Source organism: Lissotriton vulgaris, unplaced genomic scaffold (assembly GCF_964263255.1).
Source record: "Lissotriton vulgaris unplaced genomic scaffold, aLisVul1.2 SCAFFOLD_10001, whole genome shotgun sequence".
NCBI lineage: Eukaryota > Metazoa > Chordata > Amphibia > Caudata > Salamandridae > Lissotriton > Lissotriton vulgaris.
The window spans coordinates 41,690-54,421 of NW_028245585.1; the positions used below are offsets into that span (position 1 = coordinate 41,690).

The 12,732-nt window shown below is 46.1% G+C and overlaps 1 protein-coding gene across 1 annotated transcript; it reads left to right on the top strand.

The window, feature by feature from the left end:
* The first annotated feature begins 11,478 nt into the window (after positions 1-11,478).
* Positions 11,479-11,793, top strand: LOC147666338 (alveolar macrophage chemotactic factor-like). Its single transcript, XM_086949120.1, has one exon. The coding sequence runs from the start codon at positions 11,479-11,481 to the stop codon at positions 11,791-11,793; it is 315 nt and encodes a 104-aa protein (XP_086805246.1).
* The last annotated feature ends 939 nt before the right edge of the window (positions 11,794-12,732 follow it).

Below are 12,732 nucleotides of genomic sequence, written 5' to 3' on the forward strand. Positions count from 1 at the left end.
CATCCAGCTTCCACAACTCCAGTAATTGTACAAACAGCGTAAGCTGCCCTCAACTGCCCAACTTCGTCTCTTACACATGAGCCATCGACAAAGAAAATTTCGTCTGGGTCAGTCAGTGGCTCATCTACGATGTCGGGTCTAGGTTTGGTGCATAGTTCAGTCACATCGAGGCAGTCATGGTCTGTACATTCATCATCATCATCGATATCATTTGGGAGTGGCATCAAGGTAGCAGGATTCAAAACAGAGCATCTCCTGAGGGTCACGTTCTCTGCAGCAAGAATAACTTGCTCATAGCGCGTGAGCCTACTGTTGGTCAGATGCTGTGTTTTGGTCCTGGTCATTAACAGTTCAACAGAATGGGGCACGTACACCTCTAACGGATGCCCCATGACAATATTCTCACACCTCTCGATGCTGACACCTGTTGCGGCAACGGATTTGAGACATCCGGGCAACGCTGCGGCTACTGGGTCTAAAGTAGCCGAGAAATAAGCGACTGGTCTACGGGCATTCCCATGAATTTGGACTAACACAGACAGCGCGCAACCCTCTCTCTCACAACAATAAAGCAAGAATGGTTTATCGTAATCAGGCATTCCCAAAGCCGGAGCACGACACAAGTCCTCTCGCAGCTGTAGGAACGCCATCAAACAGTCCTTGTCCCATGGTACCGGATCGCTCACCTCCTTGTGCGTCAGTTTCTGCAAGGGTTTTGCTTTCAGTGAAAAGTTCGCGATCCACTGTCGGCAATACCCCACCATCCCTAGGAACATCCTGACTTCTCTCTGTGTTTTAGGCGCATTCATCTTCATAATAGCCTCTATCCTGTCTGGTGACACCTTTCGTTTGCCTTTCTCAATTCTGTGTCCCAAGTACTGCACTTCTGTCAGGCAGTACTGCAACTTTCCCGGGGACACCTTGTGCCCATTTGTAGCTAGGTGATTTAGCAAAGCAATGGAGTCCTCCCTGCAAGCTTCTTCTGTTTCTGACGCCACAAGTAGGTCGTCTATGTACTGGACCAGAACTGACCTCTGGGGCAGCACTAGACTTTCAAGATTTTTCTTCAGAAGCTGGTTGAAGATCGATGGGCTCTCTGTATACCCCTGAGGAATACGACACCATGTTAGGACGCGACCTTCCAGCTTAAATGCGAAAAGAAAATGGCTCTCTTCGTCCAGAGGGATCGAAAAGAAAGCCTGACAAAGATCAATCATAGTGAACCATTCAGCTTGGAACGGTATCTGAAACAGTATCACTGATGGATTCGGTACCACTGGACAACATGAAACAACTATGTTATTAATCTTTCGGAGGTCCTGTACTATCCGGAATTTCCCATTTGGTTTCTGCAAACCCATAATCGGGGAGTTACATGGACTACCCACGATTTCTTTCAGTATTCCCTGCTTAATCATGGACTCGATCACAGGCTTTATGCCTGCAATCGTTTCTGGAGTCAATTTATATTGGGGTGTTCTTGGAAACTCAGCATGCGGTTTCACTACAATTTTCACTGGGTCCACCCCCTTGACCAATCCAATCTCTTCCCCAGTGAAATCCCACACTTCTGGAGCTACTGTCTCTCTCAGATCCCAGGGGAGCTCATCTACTGTCAGAGTGGGATACAGCTCCACACATATTCTGGAATTTGCAACTTTGAAGTCAGCATCATCGTCATTAGTCAATACCTCCACTCCTTGTGGTGTGCAGTATATGGTACAATTTAACTTGCAGAAAAGGTCTCTTCCTAGCAGACATACAGGGCTAGAATCGCAAACCACAAACTGGTGCTCATCGCTATACTTCCCTATTTTCACCTGCACTGGTTCAGTCAATGGGCTGGTCATTCTCCTGTTAGCGACCCCCACCACTTGTATTGTCTCTCCAGACATGGGCAGGCCTGGAACTGCGGCTGATCTGATCGTGGATCGAGTGGCTCCTGTGTCCACTAGGAATGTCGTGGGGCACCCTGCCACTTCGGCCTCAACATAGGGTCCCCTTTGATCCACCTCCAAGGCTGCCCCGAGGGTACAGTCCTCCCTTTCCACTCTCTGTCCAGTTAGCGGGTCTACATAATAGCACTCCTCTCCTCCTACAAACAGGGGCATCTGTCTATATGTCTTACCCATCGTCCCTACTCTGGGTGGCTGGGGGAACTGGGCTCGGGGAGGAGGGCCCCCCCTTTTGAGCATCTTTCCCTGGTATTGCGTTACCCCTCCCTTAGGCGCACTCTGGACCTCTTCCTCCTCTACCTCCTGTTCCCCTATCTCGACATTGTAGGGACACTCGCTTTTCCAATGCCCCACCTCGTTACACTGGTGACACCGAGTCGTTTTCTTCAAGGCAGCTATGTCTATTCTGGGTCTAAAGGTGGAGTTCTCCTCATTGCCCTTGTTCTGGCTATACTGTTTCTTTCCCCCAGTTCCTGTCCCTTGCGGCTGTTGCTGCTGTCCCCCCTTTCCGGCTGCCTGCATCTGCACCACCATCAGTTTCTCTTTTAGCTTCTTTGCCTTGGAGTCTATCTCATCACAGCAGTATCTGGCATATCTCAGGATCTCATCTAAGGGTTTGTTTTGCCAACAAATCAAGTGTTGCTGAATCATTAAACTAATATCCGGTCTCAGGCCCAGGACGAACTTGGACACAAATTGCCCTATGTCCTTTGGATCCATTACATCCAGACCGCTATACTGTTTAAACGCCTTCAGCAATCTCTCATAGTATTCGTGAACTGTCTCTTTGGGTTCCTGTCTAGTTCGATCTATTTTGACCCAATCTATGTCTTGCATTGGCACTTTCTCTTTCAGCCATGTCATCACTCTCTCGTATTTTGCCATCACAGTCTCGGACGGCCCATTAGTCTTAGCATCTCTCTCTGGCTCTGTTGTGGGCCACTCAGCGCTAACCTTGCATGCTGTCCACAAATCTCCTGGCACTACGATGTCAAACAGCGTGTTCAGATCTATCCAGAGGACCTTTGAGATTTTCACAAATCTCTCAACTTGCTTATACCACTCCACTGGGTTTTCCCGCAATTTGGGAAAGGAGGTGGTAAAAGCAGCTAAATCTCCCTTACTCCATGGCACGTGCACATAGCTCCCATTTGCAACTTCACGCAAAGGGTATGCCTCTATTCTCTGCAGTCCTCCTGGTGTCATACCAAGCGTGCTTCTCCTGACGGTCCCTTTCTTGGACCACCTCTCTTCCCATTTATCTAGTGCCCTCCACGTCCTTATTCCAGTGATCAGTTCCCTTATGTGCGTTTTCAGTCCGATGGTTCTCCTCTCATCTAGGTCTCGATCTGAATAATGTAGCCTGTGGTTACCCTGTAATGCTTTGGTCCTTGACAGGTCCACCATATATTTGCCTGCTAGTTCGACTAACTTCTCATGGATTGTTCTCGCTTTTCGAGTGATGTCTTTTGCCATGAACAGTATTTCATCCTGCTCATACATTTCCATTCTTTCTAAAGGCAGGGTACCATCTACCATGTCATCCAGGTCTGACCTTAAGCTGGCGACATCGAGTCTCTTGGCTTTTATCTCAGCTCGCAATATCTCTTTCGAAGGAGGTTCACAGGTTTCTCTCCCATCCCAACTCCGAGCCCTACGTTTGGGTTCGGGAGAGTTAAGGAGTGTTCTCCCTTGCTCCCATCTCTCCAGGTCCCATGCTCGGCCATCCGATCTTGGAAGGTGATGGAACACGGGCCTGTTACCCCCAATCTTACTTTGCCCATTCTCTCTCTCTTCTCTCTTTTCACAGTAGGACTCTCTGCTATTCTCCCTCCGTTCTCCATTCTCTCTCGGTCTAGTATCACTCAGTATCTGATATGACCCTTCTTGGTTCCCCATATTCCCTGGACTGCGCTCATGTCCGTCATCACAGGGACTGTGGCGCGGCCCCTCGCAACTCCCATTCTGTTCTCTGTTGCCGGGCACACAGTGGATACACTTAAAGCTGTCTCTGTACTCCCGTGTCCTCCTATCTTCTTCACTGTGTATTGGGCGAGACACCCCCCCGCTCTCGGGCCCCCGTTTTCCAGGTCTGATCTACCTCCACTCCGGGCCCAATGGGTGACTCCCCTACTATCCTTCTCCCTCCCGTCCCACTCCGGACTGCTCTCCTCAGCCCCGCAGTGAGTCCGGGCTCTGCTATCCTGACTTTCTCTTCCAGCTTCCGCAGCTATGATGCTCTTGTGAGCCTCTACTGCCTCATCCCACTTCTTCATGTACTCGTTTAACTCCTGAAAGGATTTCCGTCCTGATCCCCTCATATCCACTGGCCATCTATGGCCCCCCGGATCCCCTCCTGGATCCTCTGCTGTGTGTACTGGGGTGCTCCACTCTCTTGGTATCGGCAACTGACTTGGGGAGTTAATCGTATCGTTCCTCCTTGCCATCTCTGCTCTTTCTCTGTCCCTTCGTACCCGTTCCTCCCCTCTGTCTCTTTCTGGGTCATAAATCGATACTATAGGACCTATGGTAACAGGTACCTGTAGTGCATCTGGCAATGCGTAGGATGTGGCACACTCCGTTTCCGGCGCCCTTTGTACCACAAACCTCCCGACTACCTGCTGCACCTGACTAGGCTGGGACAGTTCTTTCTTTGCAGCGGGATCCCAATCGGAACTGGGAAGCGGTCCATGCTCTCCTGCATTGCCCCCCTCCCTTTCACTATGCTCGACATCTCCCCCTGCTCTGTTATACGGGGGTGGCCTATCTGTCAATAATCTGTTTATCAGGCTGTCCTCTGTTTCGCTCTCATCATCTTCTTCTAGGGGGCTTTTGTTCCCGGGCATCTCTAACACTGGGTACAATTTATTTACTTCCATGTTATGCACTCTCCATCTTTTAGCATCCGCATCCCACTTGGCATCCTGCACTGCCCTTACCGATCGTTTCACCCTTTCTTGTCGTCTGTTCATGTTCTTCTCGTGCGCTGCCCTAATCCATGCATTGAGAGCTTCAAACTGGGTCGGTCTAGGCAAGGGTCTCATTGAGGTCATAACTGCTTTTAATCGGTGTAGCACCTCTAATCTGAACGTCCCGTACTTCGGAAACGTCAGTTCCTCATTTCCTTCTGTAATCTTACTCCACTCTGAGATCCACAAAATTGTATGCAGCCCAACATTTGCCGCCATATAACGAGCCGGCGTACCCTCCGGCGGGGCTTCTTCCCCTTCATATGATCCCCGCCTCTCTTTTTTAAACGCCGCTCTCAACCATTTAAAACACTTCATAATTTTACGCACAATTTCCAGCCTCAATACTCTGTTTACTTCCTGATGACTATCCACCAATCCTAGCGCGGCTTTGCTGGCTGGCCTATCGCAGCGCGGTCTTTCTCCGGCCGGCCAATCCCAGCGCGGCACCTTCTGACGTCACTCGTCTCCGCTTCGCAGCAGCACCCCTCCTTTCTCAGCTCTTCACCCGGTCATGCATGCGTCCCATTCATACCCTGAAAAATGACTACTTCCGACCAAGCGGTCACTTCCCTCGACTGTACGTCCACAGTCTATCTGTAATTGTCAACACAACTGACGAAATGTCTATCGTCTCTCTGATAGGTTGCTTACACACACAGTAACCTCCGACCAGCGTCCGTTACTCACGCACTCACTCTTACGTCCCCCCTATCTCGGTCTTTCGGGTGATCAGTGGTACCTCATGACCCCCTTCGCACTGGTTGACAATTACTCTGGATGTCCGATACACCCGAACCACTTAAGCTCTCCTTGAACTTAAGATTTCCACCGGTTGCGCGCGCTCACAACCTGTTCCACAGTCACTCTACAGGCATTCAACTCCGCCAGACATTTACAACATAGATACAATACAAAAACACCGCAATCTAGCACGCATGACCCTTTATACTCACTCTCGACCGATACTGCTGCTTTTCTGTCTCACGTCATCCGGACCTTCTTCGGCGGGCGGTTCTTCCGATCATCGATCTCTAGGGGCCTTGGGGTAATCTAACCTGGCCTAGATCACCTTCCTCAAGAAGGCAACCATCCTCTGCTACCAACTGCGGGGGCGAGATTTTGATCTATACCTTATCACTATTGATCTAAAACCCCGTTCTGGTCGACTGAACCTTTATTGCCTGTCATTGAGGGAAGAAAGTGCATCTCTTACCAAGTTAGTTCACCCAATAAAGGACTCCGCTCTGAAAGATCACAAACAACTTCTAGCTTTCAAAGGTTTATTATAAAGTTAGGATAAGCTGCAAGTACAGGCATCTCAGAATGAGATTCACAAGATACACGGGCCCAACTACGTACATGTGCTCTCTGAAAACCCTCAGACGAGCAAAGAAGACTACAAGTACAAGTTCTAAGAATAATAAAGCTATAAGCATAGACACGTATTGAGATCTCTCCGTCATTTAATGCTGGAGGGAAAATACAGGTTAGGCTGTCCCTACCCTGCTCTGGATGGTATCCCTACTTAACAAGGTCTCAACCTATCAAAAGGTGTCAGCGGTGAATGACTTCCTAGGAAGATCACCCACTCTTAGTCTCTTGGTGAAAACCTATGGTCCTTCAGTCATGACCCCTCTCTGCCTACCCATCCGCTCTCTAAAGGGTCCTCAGGCATCTGCTCTAACTCCACCCAGGGGTGCTGTCCCTAATACAAAACATACAACAGCATTTGAGACGCCCCTCGTGAGACGCCCCTCACGTGGTGTAACTTCTGGCTTTTTCCATGCTGAGGCCTCGTGCGTTAGAGTTGACCTTGCTTCTCAGACTCTTCTCCGGCCCGCTGATACCCCTTAAAACATTCCGGAACCCTCCTCCGTGTCTGTGCCGTCTCCTGAACAAACCTCTATTCATTTCATTTATAATTGGATCCCCCCTTTCTCTTGCAGACAGACATCTGCAGCCAAGATCCCAATTCTCATAGACTTCCAACAAAGTTTGCAACATTTCTCGGCACAGACCAATACGTGTAAATCAATGTCTATAAACATTTCAGGCCTACAGCATTTCTCATAATGATTATACCATTCAAATCCTTCATTAATTAATAGCATGTTAATACTCTATTCTATGATTCGGTAAACACATCTATAAAATATGGCCCATTAACGCTACTACTAAAAGACATTAGTGCAATCCATGTCGTGAGAACAAACACCTTTCCCATCCCTTCCAGCTCAGGCCCTGAGGCCTACCACGTTCTACGTTTAACCGCATGCCATCTTACATTTTAGCAGCTACACGACATGGATTCAGGATTAATCACGTCTAATAAAGTTATATAATTTCACACATTTCTGCATTAGTTCCACTTCTACTTAAATCTCTAAGTTAACTGCACATTTCAGAATATAGATGCATGTACTATCAGCACTCATGGCATTTCTCTTCATGACTTGTGCTTACTACGTGTAAGTGTGATGTATTTATACATTTAGGTCAGTTTGCGCTCTCTCAGTAGCTGAGTGTATGCACAGACAACTTGACTCCATATGCTATACTGTTTTTTGAGTGCAAATAATGGTATAATTAATGACTGATCCAATTTAGAAATCAGATGGCAATTTTGGGTGATGATTCTTTTTAGATGATTAGTTTTGGTACAAAACGTTATTACAAAAACCAGGCGTTCACGTCCTGGGCGATCCTATTTGATCAAACGCACTTCCTGTGGAGTACACCAAGCCCGCTTCATTGAATGCTTTAACAGTTTTTTGGGGTATCCCCTATCCTTCAACTTTTCAATCAAATTATTAGCATGGAACAAATATTCCGGTTTACCTGAACAGTTCTGCCTGATCCTTAGAAATTGTCCAAATGGCAAATTATAATAAAGGCTCAGAGGATGATAACTTGAATAATGTAAAGCCTTTTTCAATCAGTAGGCTTGGAGTGCAATGTAGTCCTATGTTGTCCATTTGTTACAACTTCCGCACCCAAAAACGTAATTCTGGAGGAATCATTATGCAAACTGATCTTGATGTCAGGTGCCCTATCATTCAACCGGCACAAAAATTGGTTTAATGATTCTTCATATCCTGTCCATACACAAAAAATGTCATCAATGAATCTTACTCATCTGGATGTTGGAAGGGATTGTTCTGATAGACAAAATGTTCTTCAAATTTGGGATGGACAGCTTGGCTTGCACTGGAGCAAAGGGACAACCAATGGCAGTCCCTTTTACTTGGAAGTAAAATTCCTCACCAAATTTAAAAAAACTCTTTTTCAATGCAAATCTGGTCAAATCAATGATATACTAAGTTGGAATCTGGTGTGGTTTAGGTCCGGTATCCCAAAAATCTTCTATTTCCTCCAGTCCATCTTTCTGCTGTATTTGATAATACAATGAAACCACATCCAACGTGACAAGTTTCTGATTATGAGAACAAAAGTCCAGACCTTACACCTTGGTAATGAAGTCCATAGTACCTCTCAAGTATGAGGGACCTTGTTTTAATAAAGGCTTTAAAAACGTCTACATACTTGGCGATGGTTTCCAGCATGGAATCACATCCAGATACTATGGGAGGTCCGGGGGGCTGTCTGATTGTTATGCAATATAGGAAGTACATAAAGTACTGGTATACCTAGATTTTTAAAATATTTGTATTCCTTAGGCCCAATAAGGCCTTGGTCAAAGCCTTGTTTTAGTATTTCCGCGATCTCTCCAGGATATGCTTTGTAGGATCTCCTAAAACATTTTGATAAAATTAATCATTCAATATCTGTCTTCCCCATTCTCTTTTGTACTCTTCTATTGACCAAATGACGATAGCTTAATCACAATTGAAGTGTCTTTTCTCAATGTGGCCAGCGCCTCCCTTTGTTCTTTAGAAATGTTATATTTAACATATTCCTTTTTCTTTTCCATGTCTTGTATGGCTGATAAGATATTGTGTTCAAAGTATGTGTGCAGTCCACGTAATGATATGAGTATATAACGTAAATGAGGTGTTTTCTTATAATATTTTACATTGCTCAAACATTCTAAAACCTAAGGAGAACACATACAACCTTCTGACTTATCTCAAAGTTCTTTCTACTACTATTTCCAAAGCACTACCCTATCTCTCACCCTATACATATATCAATATATCCTCTACTTCCACTCGCTCTTTTATCCCAAACCCCATACCACTACTATGATCCCCAAAATAAAGCTTCTAGACTCTCTCCTACTCTACTTCTCAATTTCCATATTCCACTACACTAATTCACCACTAATCCTTTATGGGTTCCAGAGTAGCGTGCTACTCGCCAATGAAATGCCTCAAAATCCCATCAAGGAGTAGCCAGAGCTATAAAAATACAAACCTCTTTCCCTCTTCTATCCCGCAGCCTACCCTTTTCTATTCTGATAACTGAATAACATATCCACCACTCAAATTATTTCATACTTCACTATACTCATTGTTTCAACACTAATCCTTTATGGGTTCCAGAGTATCGCCCTACTCGCCAGAAAAGCGCTTCAACACCCATCAGGGGTAACAGGTGCTACATGAATGAAAATCTTTCTTCCCTTTTATCACTCCGCTTCCCTTCTGACTCCAAATACCTGACTAATATCCACCACTCAAGTTACTTTCATAATTCACCATACTATTTCAGCACTAACCCTTGATAGGTTTCCGGAGTAGCGTGCGTCAAGATTCTGCTATCTTTCCGAATCTGAATCCAAATAACTTACTAACTTATAACTGACTAACCTATCAACCACTTAAAATTTTGTTGCATGTTTTACTATACTAATTCAACACTAATCCTCTATGGGACCCGGAGTAGCGTGCTACTCTCCGAAAAGTCGCTTCAACTCCTTGTCAGGGGGAGTAAGACTATATAAATGCAATTACACCATACTAATTCAACATTAATCCTTATGGGTTCCGGAGTAGCGTGCTACTCACCAAAAAAGTGCTTCAAAACCCCATCAGGGGTAGCAAGCGCTATATAAACCTCTTTCCCTCTTCTATCCAACCACCGACCCTTCTCTATCCAAATAACTGAATAACATATTCACCACTCAAATTACTTCATATTTGACTATACTAATTTTCAACACTGATCCTTTATGGGTTCTGGAGTAGCGTGCTACTGACCAGAAAATCGCTTCACCACCCATCAGGGGATAACAGGTGCTATAAGAATGCAAACCTTTCTTCCCCTTCTATCCTTCCGCTATCCTTCTCACTCCAAATAACTGACTAATATCCACCACTCAAATTACTTTCATATTTCACCATCGTATTTCACCACTAACCCTCTATGGGTTTCCGGATTAGTGTGCTTCAACACCCTATATGGGGTAACAAGCACTATATAAATACAAACCTTTTTTTCTTCTTCTATCCTTCTGCAATCCTTCCAAATCTAAATAACTGATTAATCTGTTCACCACATTTAAATTTACTTGCATGTTTCACTATACTAATTCAACACTAATCCTCTATCCTCTTTTTGCGAATCCTCTATTCGCAAAAATAAAATTGCGAAATCGCAAAATAAATCGCAGAATCTTGGAGGAACCCCCATAGCGAATCGGAAATTGCGAGAATCCATGGATTCTGCAATTTATTTTCGATTTCGCTAAATATTCTCAAACGCCATTCATGAAAACTCGCAATTAGCGAAAAAGCTGAAAATCGCTATTTGCGAGGCGCAATTTATGGAGAACCAAAAGCAGGTGGTAACCATTAAGAAAAAAAAAAAGCAAAATAACTAACGAGCCACAGGTGCAGTGCTGAACAAACACACTTAAGGAAACACAGTAGTAGCATGAGGACTCACACAATGCCAGGACTCTACATGGTGGTCAGGCTGCGTAGGCTCCAGGCTGCAGCACGGAACAGACGCAGGATCCAGGAGCGAATATTCCTCCTGCGGGTCACCCTGCTGGGCCAAACTGCGGAGCAAATTTACTCTAAGTACCGCCTGAATGGGCCAATGATCATAAAGCTGATCCGGGACCTAGACCCCCTGATGCAGCACCCAACAAGGAGGACCAATGCCGTGCCCACCCATGTCCAGGTCTTGTGCAGCCTGCACCTACTGGCCTCCAGAAGCTTCCAGGGGATAGTCACTGTTGCAGGGGGGATATCCCAGAGCACCATGTCCCGCTGCCTAAGGAGTTTCCTGGAGGCTATGTTGACCAGGCTACACCACTACATCTCATTCCCCACCACCCAACAGGACTTGAATGAGACCAAGCTACATTTCTACAACGTTGCGCATTTCCCTCATGTAATTGGATGCATTGACTGTACCCACATCCACATCTGCCCACCAGCACAAACGGAATACATGTACCGCAACCGCAAGTCCTACCACTCCCTCAATATCCAGATGGTGTGCAACGCTAAGGCTCACATCATGGACAGAGTGGCACAATACCCGGGGAGCACACATGAGTCCTTCATAATCCGGCACAGCGGCATTCACACCCAACTGGCCAGGTGAGACTTTGGCAAAGGACACCTACTAGGTAAGTACACATGCCCCCACTTTGGGGAAGGTGGATGAGGAGGTCAGGTCGCTGCCCGTGGCTTTATCAAGGTTCTGGGCAAGTCCTTGAAGGCCTTTACGCAGGACAGAGATGCCGATGCCAACAACGGACATCTGCGTTCATTCATCCACAAAAGTACACCCGTCTTGAAATCTTTCCAAAAGGAATCAATTGTCAGAGAGTGGAGGTCATAATTACATTAGAGTCAGGTAACATGGTGTGTGTGGAGCCAGACGCTAAGTGGCTGAAAACAATATTGGGGTATCTAGACAGGAAGAAAAAGCAGCATGAACGTTCCAAGTGAAATTTGGCTGCAACATTATTTGTGTCGTGAATTTAAAGAGGAAACAGGAATGTGACTAACTGAATTCTGAGATTTAATACGCGTTTCGCAAAAGTCACGCATTGTAATTGTCCTTTAATTTGTACATGCCCAGTGAATTAATTTAAGAATAAAATTAATATTTAAAAAAAAAAAACATGCTCCCATATAGTACACTGTGATCATGTAGCTGCGCAGAACAGGCACTCACCCTCTGCTCCTTTCATTTAGGTGACAGCGCCTACGGTCTCCGTGAGTACCTCCTCACCCGATACCTCAACCCTGCAACACCACAGCAACGGCGATACAATCCTGCACACATACGCACAAGAAATTGTATTGAGAGGACATTTGGCCTTTTAAAGAGCAGATTCCGCATACTTCACAAGACTGGTGGGGCCATCAAATACGAGCCTGAGGTCTGCTGCCGCATCGTGGCCGTGTGTGCAATACTCCACAACATTGCTACCAAGCGCAGGATACCTGTCGAGATCTCTGGCAGTGAGTCAGAAGGGGACAACCGCCCACCTGCACATGTGCGTCATGCACGCGGGGAGAATCCTGCAGAAGGACACAGGCGCCGCAACCACATCACTATTAACTGTTTCTAGTGCACACATTCCCCTCACACAACACTGCACTCATGCATAACAAATGTAATAATGACATGAGTCGTATTTACGTTAAACCATAAAATCTTATTGTTCATTCACAATAATGTGGCTTTTTCTGTCCATGAGTGCACATGGGAACAGTATTGCGTCATACGTCCCCATGCAGGGGCAGAGGGCTTGCTTGCAGATACTGCAAGGCCCTGCAGGCAGAGTGAAAAGTGTCAGTGGCGCCTCCGTCCAGACGCACCCAGTCGACCTCTCGCTGTCCTCAATTGCAGTGTTGGCCTGTGATGCTGCAGTGGGCCTG